The sequence below is a fragment of the Eptatretus burgeri genome, chromosome 5 (genome assembly GCF_056783735.1).
Source record: "Eptatretus burgeri isolate ZD-2024b chromosome 5, Ebu_testis_v1, whole genome shotgun sequence".
NCBI lineage: Eukaryota > Metazoa > Chordata > Myxini > Myxiniformes > Myxinidae > Eptatretus > Eptatretus burgeri.
In genome coordinates, this window is record NC_140965.1 from 99,914,901 (window position 1) to 99,930,390 (window position 15,490).

General features: G+C 43.7%; 1 protein-coding gene across 1 annotated transcript in view; it reads left to right on the top strand.

The window, feature by feature from the left end:
• LOC147027049 (transmembrane protein 150A-like) overlaps positions 1-15,490 on the top strand; it is a 41,805-nt gene that overhangs the window by 12,177 nt on the left and 14,138 nt on the right. Inside the window, exons 4-5 of the mRNA XM_085883155.1 lie at positions 4,719-4,786; positions 12,657-12,784. Coding sequence (XP_085739281.1) covers positions 4,719-4,786; positions 12,657-12,784 — 196 coding nt within the window. The remainder of the gene's footprint in view (positions 1-4,718; positions 4,787-12,656; positions 12,785-15,490) is intronic.

Consider the following 15,490-nt stretch of genomic DNA (forward strand, 5'->3'; position numbering starts at 1 on the left):
TCCGAATCCGTCCATAACTTTCTGAGATAAACAAGTGTGAAAACATAACCTCCGTCTACCTTTGTTGGCAGAGGTAATGAAACGTTTTAAAGGAGGGAGTCGGGCAGAAATAACCCGATTATAGTGGCCATCTTGGATTTCAAATTGCCTGTCCATGTGTGATAGTTTGTTTGTCTTGCCTGGTTGTTTAATGTCACAAGGCATTGGGTAAGGCACTTTAACTTTTGTGCCATGGCATATACAGCACCGAGCTTGCCAAGTAAACAAGTGTCTTGTAAATGGAGGGCACACCTGCAAACACGTATCATCATTCCAAAAGTAGTAACTCCATAAAATGAGTCGTGTTCCATTTTTGTCACAGAACCAACTATTAAAAAATCTTTTTTTTCCTTTTTTTTTTTTACTGGAGAATGGGTCACTCCAAGGGTGATACTTCTTTGTACCTCTCTAAGCTGGGAGAATCCTCTGCTGTAAATTAATTTATTTCTGTTCTCTGAAGTTTGGATTTATTGGAGTTCAACTGTCACAACATGTGGACTCTATCACTCCTTTTTTATGAGAGTTTCTTCAAAAACATCTTCATCCACTGTAATCTGATGAGCTTCAAGTGCAAACAACATGAGTGACGAAAATAACTAAGGTTCTTTGCCAAAAATGGGGATGTAGCCACTTTATTCAACCACCTATGTGACTGGGAAGTGGCTATATAGGCCAATTTTATATTCCTTTTAGTTTCCAAAAGTTTGGGCCAATTTCCCCCAAATCTGCTGTACATCATTATTGTCACAATAAAAACTTAAAATTCTTAATTACATTGATGTAAAAACAAGAAATAATGGTTTCTTTAGCGACCTTGTGTTGTCTCTTGGTCGAATGCTCATGCACATTTCAAACTCCGTCACTTTCCCAGTCAAGGGGTAGTGAACTGCCATCTTTGGATGATCACCCGTAGGTTCAACTAAAACTTGAATACCAAAGTCGAAATAATCCAATCTTAATTGGGTGAACCATCTTGTTCAGTATATTTGTTACCAATGGTGCCTAACTTGAAATCCAAAATGGCTGCTGTAATGAGGCCGTTTGAGCTTGCCTCTCTCCCTGAAAATGTTCAGTGTATTAGTGACCCAGAATCCTGTCATATTTCACACTTTTATCACTAAGTGAACAATTGTTTCATTTTATGTCACATGAATGACACTGTACATGAATGATAATCATGAGATATGTTCCGACTTGTGTTACCTTAACGGTTAAGCTGCTTAGCTTGATATCCTCGGGTTTTGAGTTCAAGCCCCTGTTGGGCTGTTGAATTTACACCAGGTAGGGTTGACTCAGCCTGTCATCCTTCCAAGGTCGGCAAAATGAGTACCAGCGTGCTGGTAACAGGGGCATTGAATCGGCAGCACAGCTGTGCACCCCCAGAAAATGATGCAGCCAAGTAGCCACAGGCTGCATACAAATAAATAAATAAACAAAATGAGATGTGCTGCTTTTCCCTTCCATGCTGTTATGTTTTCCCACTTCCTGCATTCAAGCCACTACCATAAACAGGGCAGAAGTAACCAAACTCCAACTGTAGTGTGAGACTGGATACCATCTTGGCTCTTTGCCTTGTCTGCTCAGCAGGTCCAGGGCACAGTTTGGATTTGGGCCAAGGGAATGAGTTCCTTCAAAAAAGAACACAGGTTCACTCCACAGTAAATATTTTCCAACTTTAAAGCAATTATCAATCTTTGGATTTTATTTTTTTTAAATACTCCATGCACATTGTAGCACACTTTCCATTCTGATTCCAGTTTGTCCATTGATAATGTGGTACATCAAGTGGAGCCTCCAGTCCATCCTCCTCCTCTCGAGCGTTTTCCACTCTCAGACTTTCCGCGTTTCAATAACGCTACTGTTCTGTTTGTAGTGTTTTTTTTAAAATAATTTTTATTTTATTTTTTCTTTCCCTTTTTTTGTGTACATAGTTGAGGCTCGTGGAAGAGCTAGTACTAAAGCACTGAACAGGTTCGGACGCAACAGGACAAAAGGAACAGTGTGGGTGGGGGGAACATCAACAGCAGAGTTTAAGGCCAAGATAGAGGCAGACTTGGACAAAAATGGGTGTGGGAAGGAATGGGAGGGGGGACAGGAGAGGATGCATGGGGTGGACAAGATGGATACAGAAGGTCATTGGTACATAATCAAGCAGCTTTTCTCTGGATAGCCTCAAGCTTCTGGATGTCTCCATTGTGGTATGGGTCTTGTGCAGGGCTAGCATATGCCAGGATTATGGTCTAACGAGTCTTGTGTGCTCTCTCTCTCTCTTTCACTTTCCTTTGCGATGACCAGAGGTTCCGTTTTAGGAAGCTCATTATGTCAATGAACCTGGACATTACACTTGTGAATTGTGTACCCCATCCTCGTTTGTCTATTTCGACCCCCATACATGTGTATGAGGATGTTTCCTACAGGAATAGCCACAAAAGGGATAATTCCTATCAGGTGGTTGGGTCTTCTTGGAGATCTTCACGACTAAACATTAGGTTGGGTCCGATGACATTGACCAACTGTCTTTCCATTCTTCTAGCTTACTCAAGTCCTCTTAGAGGACCTTGAAGTCTGTCTTTGTTCCTGAGGTGAATGTCCAGCAATCATGAGAAAGCAGTCAATTTGTGCTGCGTAGTTTGGCTGACAGGTCGTTGATGTAGACCAGGCAATCAATTGGTCCTGTTACAGCACCCTAGAGATCTCCTGAGCAAATTGGTGTTGACTGAGTGGGAGCTGTTCCACAGATTGTTTGTGTTCTTGAGTTAAGGAAGCATCTTGGTCATGTGAGAATGGACCCTCAAATGCTGTATGCTTGTAGTTTGATAAGAAGTCTGTTGTGTGACACCTTGTCCAAGGCTTTTACAAAGTTGAGAAAGCTGCATGGACTGTTTTCCCCTTCTCAATACAGCCATAGCGATGCTGTGCATCATAAATACTATAGTTGAGTCATTGTTGTGGAGTGTTGAGCTCAAAAGCCATGTTGGTTGTTTACAAGTACCTTGTGCTCCTCGAGATGGATCATGATGTGTAAATGTGCAATCCGTCCAAGAATCTCGCAGGGTACACTGCTTGAGGGAAGAAGTGCCCCTCTGTAGTTACCCACATCAGGCTACTCAGACTTCTTGAAGATGAGGGAGATGTTTGCCTTTCTCCACTGGGAAGGTACATACCCTGTGTTAATTGATGATTTGTAGATGTTTGCCAGGATGGGTGCTAGTTCCAGTACTCTCCTCTTGTGGACACATGCCAGGATGCAATCAGGGCTGGGTGCTTTGCTGGGGGTTGAGGATGTTTAGCTGTGCCAGCTTCAATGACAACCAAGTCCTGGATACCGGGAGGTCATAATCTGGCGATGACGGTGTTGTGTTTTTGTTGGTATAATTGTTTGCAAACTCATTGCTCAGTGTTTCTGCTTTCTCACTTTCTCTCTACAAACAATTGGCAAGTCCTTCCTGCACAAAAAAAAGACTCATCCATGCCTGTCAGGTGGTCTGTCTTTTCTGTGAACAACACATCCATCAGGTAAAAACTCTGCATCATCAATAGATGGGTGTAACCGTGTTTCTGTGCCATGTATAAAGTCCAGTTCAGGTTCATGAATTGAAACTTCCCATTCTGCTCTTTTAGTCATGAGGCTCTGGAAATTGAGGCACGAGCCCAAAAACTCGCCCTTATAGTATGCCTTCATTTTTAATCAAAGGCCTACAGTGTGTTCCGTACATTATTGTCTGTGATTGATTCTCCAGTGAAGAAAAATGAGTCCATGAGACCAGTGTGACCACTCCTTGGCTTTTTCACAAGATCTTGGTATTCGTTGTTCACCTTGGCGTCTTGGTTTTCTATAGGTTTTCTTGACGTATAGGTTTTCTATTATCATTGCTTTTACAAAACCTTGTGAATTATTGGCTTTTTTCATTGGCTCACCTTTGCATTTATGAAAATAAGTGGTCACACTGGTCACACTGCATGAGACCTGGAATCTCATTTAACATCACCAATCAAAAGAAGTCTCATTTAACGAGGCGTACACATTCTCTGCTGCTCCACCATACTACATGTGTCCAAGCACCGCAGCTGGCACAGTCGAGGGCTTTTTGACTGCACCTAATTACACATTTGCACATTGTACAAGGTGATATGCAATTAAAACACAGGCATTATTCTCCTGTCTGAATTTGTCTATATTGTGGTGTATTCGTCACAACACAGCTTGTATGATTCCATGAATTTCAATGTGCACATAGCACCTATCCATGTAAATTAGCTTTTTAGTTTTTTTGAGCATCTTAATTAGTTTCTAACGAACGTCACCTTTGGGCTGAAATATTGGACCTGCTGTACATGATTTATTATTATTATTATTATATATATATAATATATAATATAATAATATATTTTATATAATATATATAAAAAAAAATAATAATAATAAATATAATTTATATGTATTTATTATTTTTTTAACAGGTGCTTAATTTAGGTTGTGCTCTTGCAGATAAACCAGTTGTTCAATATTGCCCTAAAATTGACAATATCTTAAGTTGTGTGTGCTATTTGCAGAATTAATAAAAATATGAAAGTATTTATATATTTATAATTTTTTTTAATTTTTTTTTTTAGGCAGTCTCCTGTCCTTTCATATCTGCTTTGCTAACATCCCACTTTCCTTCATTTTGTTTCTTCAGCACAGTGGGAGCAAGGCCTACTGAGAGTTCCCTCTTCAGTGCTGCCGCAAGTGGATGCGCATTTCTGAGTGAGCCAAATTAAATGCAAATTTTGTTATGGGAATAGTCAGCCACCCTTTATCTCTGTATACAACAATAGCACAATATTTGATTTTTCTTCCCCTCCGACACATTTAGTACCAGTTGAAAACATATTTGGCCAATGCAGTCCATGGATTAGCACCTGAAGATGAACCAATTGCCTTTTGTGTGGTATAGCAATACTGTTTTGCAAATGAGCTTGTCTCTTATTTTGTGTGACGGCCAAAGCAAAAAATAAAATCTCTCTCACTCCCTCCCTCACATCCCACCCCCCTCCCCAATCATGGCTCAAGAAAGAAAAAAAAAAGAGTTATTTTACCACTTGTGACATATTTAAGGGATACGCCACATTATATACATTAATATTGTTGTGGTTGACGAAATTCGCAAACCACCATTCAGGTCCCTTAGGTGAGATACCTCTGTAAGTATATGTGTAGTTAGGCCCAAACCCGTTGTTTAGAGGGAATAAATGTCATTCATGCGGGCTGCGATCCTTTTAGATAGCCGTTTTTCTTTTACTATCTTTATTTTGGACCAGCCGCCATTACTACCATTACTACCACCACCAACCACGTCTCAACAGCCATCACACAACAACCACCAACCGCAACGCCGCTTCACAACGCCAACAGCCACGACCCTTGCCGTCACATCTCGCTCTTGCAACCATCGCATCACCGTCATTCCCGTGCCGCTTGTGGGCACCGATACTGGACTCGTGCAGGGCGCGCACCGAGCAGCGGGTGCAGAAACACCAGCCTTTCCGAAGAAATCGAATCAAAAACGACTCACGCCCACTTCTGTTCCGTCCTATCAGCGAGCATGGGGCGATTTGGCCCCGCCTCCAGGTGCGTCGGAGTAATATCGCTATATGCAGATTCATGGATCAAAAAGCATTCACGCCCACTTTTCCTCTGTCCAATGGGGAGCCAGCCAGAGGTAAAGGGTCGAAGGTGAAGGAGCGAGGCCCTGGGGGCTATAAAGGGCCGCGTTCGCTCGCCGGCAGTTAAGTTGAGTTGGGAAGTCAGTGAAGAGAAGAGTCGGAGAAAGCAGTTGGACGGAGCTGTGGAGAGTTGGAGAGGTGGCGGCGGCGAAGGCAGTCGAGGGGGCGCTCGTGTCAGAGTCGGGGAGCTGCGGAGAGGGGAGGCCGATAACGCGACCGAGGTCGCGGTGGAGACGCTCGTCGCGGGACCCGAGCCAGCGAGATATCCTCATGCCCCCCGAGCATCAACAACCCCCCTCCTGTTTCCCCCCGCGCTGAGATAGTGCGAGAAGGGGGCCCCGTTCCCACCCCATTCCAGACACTGTCCACGAGGCCCGCGGAGTCGGGGCGCCACCGCCATTTTGCGGCTCATCACCAGACGGGTAGGCTCGACGCGGTCTCGGCCCCGGGCCCGTCTGCCCCTCATAGTGGAGGGTGGTCCCTTTTTCTTTTGCTTTGAGTATATGTGTTGTCGGCGCTGTCTGTGAAGTAAAACTGTATAAGTGTTGCCGTGTGCTCGGTAGTCGGTGGTAGATCTGCATTGTGTTTTGCTTTTACATTTGCTTTTTGTGCATTATTGTGTGTTTCTTCTTCTTTTACATTTGCTTTTGGTGTATAATTGTATATGTGTGCTATCCGTGTGCCATCGCGAAATAAATGTGCTTTATGTTGAACTGTTTTTCCCGTTTTGCTTCGTCTTTTCCTTTATTGAATCTCCATCTTACTTCACGTAAAGGGTTGGTCATGGGCTAAAACGCCCGATAATTAATCGAACCGTCCAGGTTGACGATAACCGCTCGGTTATCCCGATAGTATGGAACGGGTCACTTAAAGTGGCCCGTGTCCGGAGTCGACCTGCGGCGAGGTGCGATCGCCCGGTCTACCCTCCGTGTGGGTACTTAGGTAGGTCGAATTTGGCGAGCAACCCTATCCCACGCGGGGGGCCGATTGGCACGATCGTGGTGAGGCCGAAAGGCCCACCCGTGACTAGTTCCCGGCGTTAGTCCGAGAGGGTCACGACGGGATTGTCCGTCCGGTGGGCGACGTGCCGCGATTCGAGTTACGTGGCCGTTCGCATGCCGGCGGGCGCGAATCCGCAACAATATATTTATGGGTAGAGAGCGATCATTAGTTTAAAGCCATAGATGCCATATATGTACACATAGTTTTGCATGTGTGCATATGCATGCATATGTGTGCTACGGGTAAGCAGTCTTCGGCATTGCCTGTGAGGGGACGGCATTGTGTAATTATGAATGGCTAAGGTAAGGTTTCACCTCCATTGTTCTCATATGTTAATTCGGTCAAGAAGAGGATGATATGACACATTTCCTTTCCACCAACAACGGAAGGAGACCCCTCCTCCCAACTCTGTCAGCACATGGGAGGCACGCCTTAGTTCATGGCTTCACAGAGATTGGTTGAACTTCTGGGTAAGTGATTGGCCCACTCCGCCTGGAGCGAGAGACGATATTTGGTGTGTGCCACGTCTATCAATGCATGAAGATGTGGTGATTGGTTTGTGCTGCTGACATGTGGGTGACAGCCATTTGCCTATGGCTGTACAGTTGATAAACTCTTGCCTCTCATGCATCTAAATTTTAACCTCATTTCCAAACCTTCTTTTTCCGACACACCTACCCGAATCGACCATCATTCTTAAACGCATTCTGAAACCTTTATTCTCCGACACCCCGAATCAAACCCCTATTTTAATGCTTCGTTCTCAATCACAATCATCAAACCATGTCACCTCACCAGTATTTCAGCCAGATAATTACCATTCCAGGCTATAATGATTGTAGTCCTTCGTCGTTCCCACATCCCAGGCTAAGTGGATCAAAAGAAGCTCTTCCTGAAATACGGCAACCAATCGTGGACGCTGAATCGCAGTGCACAAAAGCCAATCGGTACTGGATGCAAAAGTGGATGTGATTGGCAACAGAGTGGAGGGACAATAAAAATCCCTATCGGTCCCATTTGCAGAGTTAATGTGCTGATCAGATAATGAGAAGAATTCTCCGGGGAGAAGAAAACAGTCCGGTCCAAGAGGACGCAAAGTGGGAAGCAAGCCGCTCCAAGCATAACCGAGGGTGCCAAGCGGGAAGCGAGCCGCTTGCCAAGCAGAATGGAAAAGCGCTAGGTTCAGCTTCCAAACGGGACACAAAAAGGTGTGAAGGATGACACTCAACACATCAGGTGGAACGGGGCGCTCCTGACAGAAAACAAGGACAAATGTGTCTAAGAGCTGCGTCCTAAAGGTTTTGTCTTCACCAGAAGAAGAAGAACAAGGAGGAAGAAGAAAACAAAAAAAAACAAAAAAAAAAAACAACAACTACTACTTCCGATATTTCGTCACGTGCCTTGATTGAGCCAATAGCGACACCCGTCATGGACGATTGTCGTTCATGACGAGAAAATAGTGTATTTACGAAATTACAATACATTAAATGGGATAATCTTTAAATAGTAACGTGAACTTTTCGAAACTTTAAAGCAAATTTTTATTTATTTTATTGACCGTTTTTATAGCCATTTTTCCCTGCTGTGCAGGGGTTGGGCTTTTTCTTGAGGCAATGTTTTTTTTATGGCCGGATGCCCTTCCTGACGCCAACCCTGGTCGCCTCTTACGACACACAGGGATATGGTACACCTATTCTAACCGGGGCATACACCGGGACCAGTACAATGGTACTCATTTCACCGACCTCAGAAGGATGACAGGCTGAGTTAACCCCCTGGTCTTAATTCAGCAGCCAACGGGGCTTGAACTCAGGACCCTGGGATCCCAAGCCACCACCCTAACCACTAAGCCAACACCAGGCTTATGAAACTTTAAAGCAAATGTCCGAATATATTTAAAAGTTCATGATGGACGCTCTCAAAAGGCACCGTCTATGTGAGGATGTGTACAGGTGTTTAGTATATAAGGAGATCTGGATCCTGTATATAAAAGAGCCGAGTCCTAAAGGTTTTGTCTTCACAAGAAGAAGAAGAACAAGAACAACACCGAGCTCCCTTAGAGCCACGTTCGCTACGCGAGACGTGGCTAACACTGGCATGAAGGGAGGCGCTTTTCAACGCGTCAGGTGGCACAGGAGGCGAAGGGAGGTGCTCCTCAAAGCACCAAGCGGAATGGGCGGTGACCGGTCGAACTGATTTCTTACACGTCTGTCGCACTCACACCATATAACCTTGCATCTTCCAGCGCATATACCTCAAGACTCGTCTGTTATGGAGTAGCAACGTAACAACACAAGATGCCCAACAGTTCTTTTCAGAGCTAAGCGACACACGACACCGCACCTCCCAGCTGCTCCTCTCATTCATCTGCATCGCCGCCTCGTTGGGATCTGCGGGGTTAAGGATGCTCACATACGGGTGGGGAAGGGGTCAACAATATGCCATGACGTCTTTCTTTTTTCTGTCCCCTTGTCTGTCTGATTTCCTTGGATGAATGTGGTGCCTGTCTATTTCATAAGGTCGGTTGTATAAGGGGTTCTTGAGTGCTCGGGGTAAGCCTTTATTGGTGTCTTTGATTTATATGCGTGCCTCATAAAGACTTGCATTGCTGTAAATATGTGATTTTCTTTGGTGAAAGATTCAAACCTGCTCAAGTGTCTCTCTCCCTTCATTGGCCTGACGTAGTGTGTGCATAGTCAATAGATGGGAAGTTCTGCCCTACTGATTTGCTATGCAAGTCAACATGCACCCCATTGTTCACTCTTGAGCACTTTATCGTACAGAAACTGATGCGGCTTGTTCAAGACATGGCATTGTTGAGCAGGCCGAAACAAAATGGCGGCTTAAGACTCCTGTGAATATACTGCATGCAGAAAGACCCCAGTTTACGTTTGGGATCCATTCCTGAAAAGTGTGACTAATATTCAAATGATGAAAATCAAAGCAGTTTTTCTCCTAAGAAGTAATGGATTAAAAAAAGGAGGTGGGGGGACAATCTCATGAAGCTGGTTGAGCGAATGCTAAGAGTGTGCGAAGCTGTCATCAAGGCAAAGGGTGGCTTCTTTGAAGAATCTAAAATCTAAAATATATTTTGATTTGTTTAACACTTTTTCGGTTACTACATAATTCCATATGTGTTATTTCATGATTTTGATGTCTTCACTATTATTCTACAATGTAGGAAATAGCAAAAATAAAGAACCTTGAACGAGTAGGTGTGTCCAAACTTTTGACTGGTACTGTATGTACAACCATTTCTGGTAGTTGTCATCTCGACTCTGAATTATTATTAAAGAAATGTTTTGTGCCTTTGTGTTATGCTTTTATGTTTGTTTTTTTTTAGTCATTTTCTCCTTGTCGGCCTGTTTCTTGTGACCGATCTTTGGCGACTTGATGTTTAACCTGAATCGTGTACTGCACGTGGTGTTACAATACGATGGAAAAGTTGAAAAAAGATTGAACTTGTTTACATTGTATTTGAAAGCTGAATGCTTTGCTGTTGTTTCTAAACATATATTTGTATCCAGTAAACTTACCCGTGAGTGTGTGGATGAAAAGCATGTGTTAAAATATCTTCTCTTGGGGTTTAGGATTGCGAGTTTTGTAAACGCTTTGCGATATTTTGGATCCAGAACGACGTTAGCGAGTTGGTTATGCCGTGAGGCTGTACCGTATATATTTTTTATTCAATCGTTTCAAACATCCAACAAGAAAGGGTGCAATGTTAGATTGTTAGCCCTGTAGATTCACGAGAGTTGATTAAAGGAGAATGGTAAGGAGATGCATTTTCTTTGTTGTCTTTCTTGCCTTCCTCGGCTTCTCGACTATTGTCTAATCATGTCGAAGTGGAATTGTCTATTCATTACTCATTTAACTTTCTGAATTATTGATGCATCCAATCAACATAAAATATTGATGTCATTTTATGGAACGTTTGTAATTGACAGTTTGCCACATTGAAGATATTTATGGAAATGCATGTTTCGCTCATTTCAAAATGTCTTTTTTTTTCTTTTTTTTTCTTTTGCTTGGCTTTTCGTAAATATTTTCTTTCGCTGTTATTGTGGAATGTGCAGTTCACAGTAATGTGTTGCAAGTTTGGATCATTAATTGAAAGATGATGTGCAGGATTTGTGATTGTAAATGAATGTGTGGTTGAAGAAAATATTGCATTTCAAAAAAAAAAAAATTGAATTAGCTGTTTTCATCCTTCTGTACATATCCATCGTGTCATGCTGAATTTATTTAGAGTAAATTAGCCATTGCACTTTCAAGGGCTATACCACTCAGCTCATTCTTGTGTTTGGATGGGAACGAGGTCTTTTTGACCACAGTGGGGCTGATCAGACCACGAGGGGGGGTCTAATCAGACAACCTGGGGGCTCATCGGATAATGGGGGAGGCTCATCAGATCACCAGGGGGTTAAATTAGGCCATCTGGTGGCTGAACAGAAAGTTTATAGGACTTCAGGTATCATGCCGAAATGCCTGCTTTTGCCATGCACTTGCACATCAAAATTGAAGCTTCAGCATGGGCTTCAGTGTAGAATTAATGAGGAAATGCATGCATCCAGTGCACGACATCATTCTGAATAGCATCCTTCATCAAAAAAAACGTTTCCCTCCCCAAGTTGTTATTTGAATGGTATGTCTTTGACAGGCAATCATCACCATACTACACAGCCAATAGTTTTATTTTATTTTACCAGGTTTGGATGTTTTGGTTTATCAGAAATTGCATTTCATTATTTTCTCTTCCACACCTTTCTTATCTCATTTGCCACCGTGTTTATTTGCAGCATGTGTTAAGCAGGAAACGTGTGATTATGTGTTTTTGTTAGCAATGCCATCGAACATTTTGGGCTCCAGAAAACTCCATCAAATGAATCCATCCATCCATTGCGATCATTCTCTATGCAGAGCTTTGGTGCTGCCTAAGCAGTCTCCTTGGCTATTGGGCACAATCCTGGATGGGTCACCACCTCAACACAGGATAACAGCAAGCTGGCACTCATTTTGCCGACCTTGGAAGGATGACAGGCAGAGTCAACCCCACCTGGTATTAATTCAACAGCTGAACGGGATTTGAACTCAGGATTCTAGGATCCCAAGCCCACCACCCTCACCATTCAGCCAACACCAGGCACATATCAAATGAATGTACCTACATCAATCACTCTGCCTTTTATACACAAAATCCCAGGTTAAAATTTGAAACACTCGGACATTCACACACGTACAAAGTGACTGTAAAACAAATATTGCATTGTGGAATGTTTGTTTTAAAACCATTTTGCGATGATTACCCCCACCACTGAAGGTGGACTTTGGTTATGTTTTCACCCCTGTTTGTCTTTCTGTTTGTGAGCACGATATCTCAAAAAGTCATGGACAGATTCAGACGAAACTTGGTGGACAGGTTGGGTGTGTGTCAAGGACGAATTGATTAGATTTTGTGAAGATCCGATTCCATGTCCAAATCGGAGAATTCTTAAATTTTTAAGCGATTCTTTATCATTGGGAGATAGGGCCAAAAACGATACACATTATAGCATGATATTTCAAAAAGTTGTTGACTGATTATGACAAAACTTGGTGGATGAGTTTGGTAGGGTAGCAAGAACAAGCTGATTTAGATTTTGGTTCATGGCCGGATGCAGATCCGGACTATTGGTGGAATACAAAACTTAAACTGTTCAGCCTGGTGGAGGTATGCGCTCTACCTAGTGCCGTTCTAGTTTATTATTCTCTCCATGGCACAATGAACCTTAATTTATAGCATACATTAATTGTGCTTCTTATGTCTTGTATGTATGTTACAGTGCCTTGCAACATTGAAAGATATTGAGTAATGTGTGGTGTTCTGTAGGTGCGGCTTGTAATGTGCAGAATTTGTGGTGTCTTTTCAGTGGTAATAATCAGCATTCTTCGCTATGCATACGGCTTGGAGAACAGGTATCCAGACTTCATGAACAAGTGCAGTCTTGTTGCTGATTTCATAGCTGCTGCGGGAATTTTTACCATGGGACACTGCCAGGTGTGGATTTTTTTTTGCTTCATGGATTATTGGCTTTGATCAATTTGCCTGCTGTCACCTGTTGTCTTGTTCTTCCATACCCCTCCTGCTGTGCATGACCTTTCATTCCATTGAATTTTCCTTTGATTCCATTGAATTGATTCCACTGAACGATTGCAACGATAGAAATACCTGCTTCCTGTGGAAGCGTATGTAGTACCCCCTTTCTCTGTCGGGGGTCAGTAAGTACTTGCACTATTCCACATGTACAGTCAGCGTCGGATTTATGGTGGTGGAGTCCCTGGGACACACATGGATGGTGGTGGCCCTTTCTGCGACGAACGATGTATGGTGGTGGCCCTTTCTGCGATGAACGATGAAGTAAAGCAGTGTTTGTCAACCTTTTTAATTGATGGCACCCTCAACTCTTATACAGTGCCTTCATAATGAAATGGAAGACCAAGAAGAAACCCGATGAAGAAAAGAGGAAAGATGGAGTCATCAGAAGGAACCTGGATAGGATTCGGGTTTCAGTCGCTACTCCACAACCCTCAAACCCATCCAGGCATAGCCAAGTGAGCCTTACAGAAAAATTTCTGCAATAATTCACTTCTCCTTCGAGAAATAGATAATGAAAGTGAGGCATATCTGTCTATAATTCCAGCAATCGCTGTGTCTGTGTGTTTGTCTGTCTGTCTGCGACCGCTGTTTCTCAACAACCACTGGCCCGATATAATTGAAACTTGCCATGTATATTGCTGGGGACCTGAGGATGTGCCTTTTCAAGGTTTGATATTAATCGGACAAGTGGTTCCCAAGTTATGGCCATTTATTTACCAAACCAATGACAGGACACGGTGCTATGACATCATGATTGACGTCACAATTCTTCTTTTTTTTTTTCTTTTTTTTTTGCACGTGCGACCACGCACATACGGGCACGCACAAGTAGAGATGGAAGAGAAGAAAAATCAAGTTAGAATGAATAAAGAGAAATATTAAAATAAAGAAAAACATATATACATAAAAATAAAAATGTGAAAGGAACAAAGATGAGTAGAACCTGGACAGATAGATTTCAGCAGTTACTCCCAAGACTCCAAATGCAGCAACATGTACAAGCTCCCAGAGGTCCGTCAGCGGGGAAGCACAGTCCACACAGCATCAGGATATGGTACAAACATAGTGTAATGGAAGACCAAGAAGGAACCTGAAGAAGTAAAGAGCAAAGATGGAGTCATCAGGAGGAACCTGGACAGGAATTCGGGTTTCAGCTGCTACTCCACTACCCTCAAACCCATCCAGACGCAGCGAAGTGGTGTTTACAGAAAGATTTCTGCAAGAATTCACTTCTTGTTGAGATAGGTGATGTGAGAGAGAGAGAGAGAGAGAGAGAGAGAGAGAGAGAGAGAGAGAGAGAGAGAGAGAGAGAGAGAGAGAGAGAGAGAGAGAGAGAGAGAGAGAGAGAGAGAGAGAGAGAGAGAGAGAGAGAGAGAGAGAGAGAGAGAGAGAGAGAGAGAGAGAGAGAGAGAGAGAGAGAGAGAGAGACACATAAATAAATAATGAATTACAATGAATGAAGAGAATTATATAAAATATAACAGATATAATAAAATATAAAGTAGAAAGAAATGTGAAGGGAACAACGATGTATGGTGTAAATTCTTTTAAAAACCCCAGTTTGCCATGGATGCTCGCTTTCCATCAACCATTCTTTTTTTCCAACTTCAGTGCCAACTCACCCCCCTCACCTCTCACTCTCACTCTCAAAGCAACCATCCCACTCTTCTCCCTCCAAGCCTCCCTCTCACCTCTCTCAAAAATTCCCCCCTCACCTTTCTCCCACCTTTCATCCCCCTCACTCTTCCTTCTCAAAGTTGCCCCCCCTCTCATCCACCAACCTGCCTCCCTCCACTGCCCTCTCACCTCCATCTCTTCACTCCACCTCCTCAAATCCTCAACTGCCTTCTTCCTTGTCTCTTGTCCCCCCTCTTCCCCAGCACCACAGAACCTTTTCTCCTCCTCATTCGGCCCCCTCCCCTCGCTATTCTGCAATACCCCACACTCCTTCAGCAACCCTCCTTACCTGCCCCCCTCGTCCCTTGTCCTACCCTCCCCCTCCCCCTCCACCTCCTGCACCCAAAGCCTCCTCCCTTTCCCCTTCATTAAAAGTGTGGACCTCAAATATCCGGGGCCTTCGCTCAAACCTTTCAGATCTTTCCATACAGGTTGCCACTGACAAACCAGACATTATCTGCCTAACAGAAACTTTCCTCTCCCAAGACGTGTCTGACTCCCAAGTATCTCTCCCCGGTTACTCCCTCTTACGGTATGACAGACCTGAGCCTCGTCCTGGTGGAGGTGTTGCTCTCTTCATCAAAGACTCTATTCCTCACTCTCCATGCACTGCTCTCACTCCCCCACACCCCCAGGAATACCTCTGGCTTCGGCTTCCCCTCCACTCCCACCTCATGTTTATATGTGTACTGTACCGTCCACCGAACAGTGATGACTCCATCTACACCTCACTCTCCGAAAACATGGACCATCTTCTATCTTCTCATCCAAACTCTCTCTTCCTCTTATGTGGTGACTTCAATTGTCATCACGCCAGTTGGCTAGGTGTTGGTACCTCTCTCACCTGCCATGGCACCTCAGCAAAAGCTTTCTGCGACTCATTGGGACTGACTCAATCGGTCAACTTCCCGACCCGGATCTCAACCAATG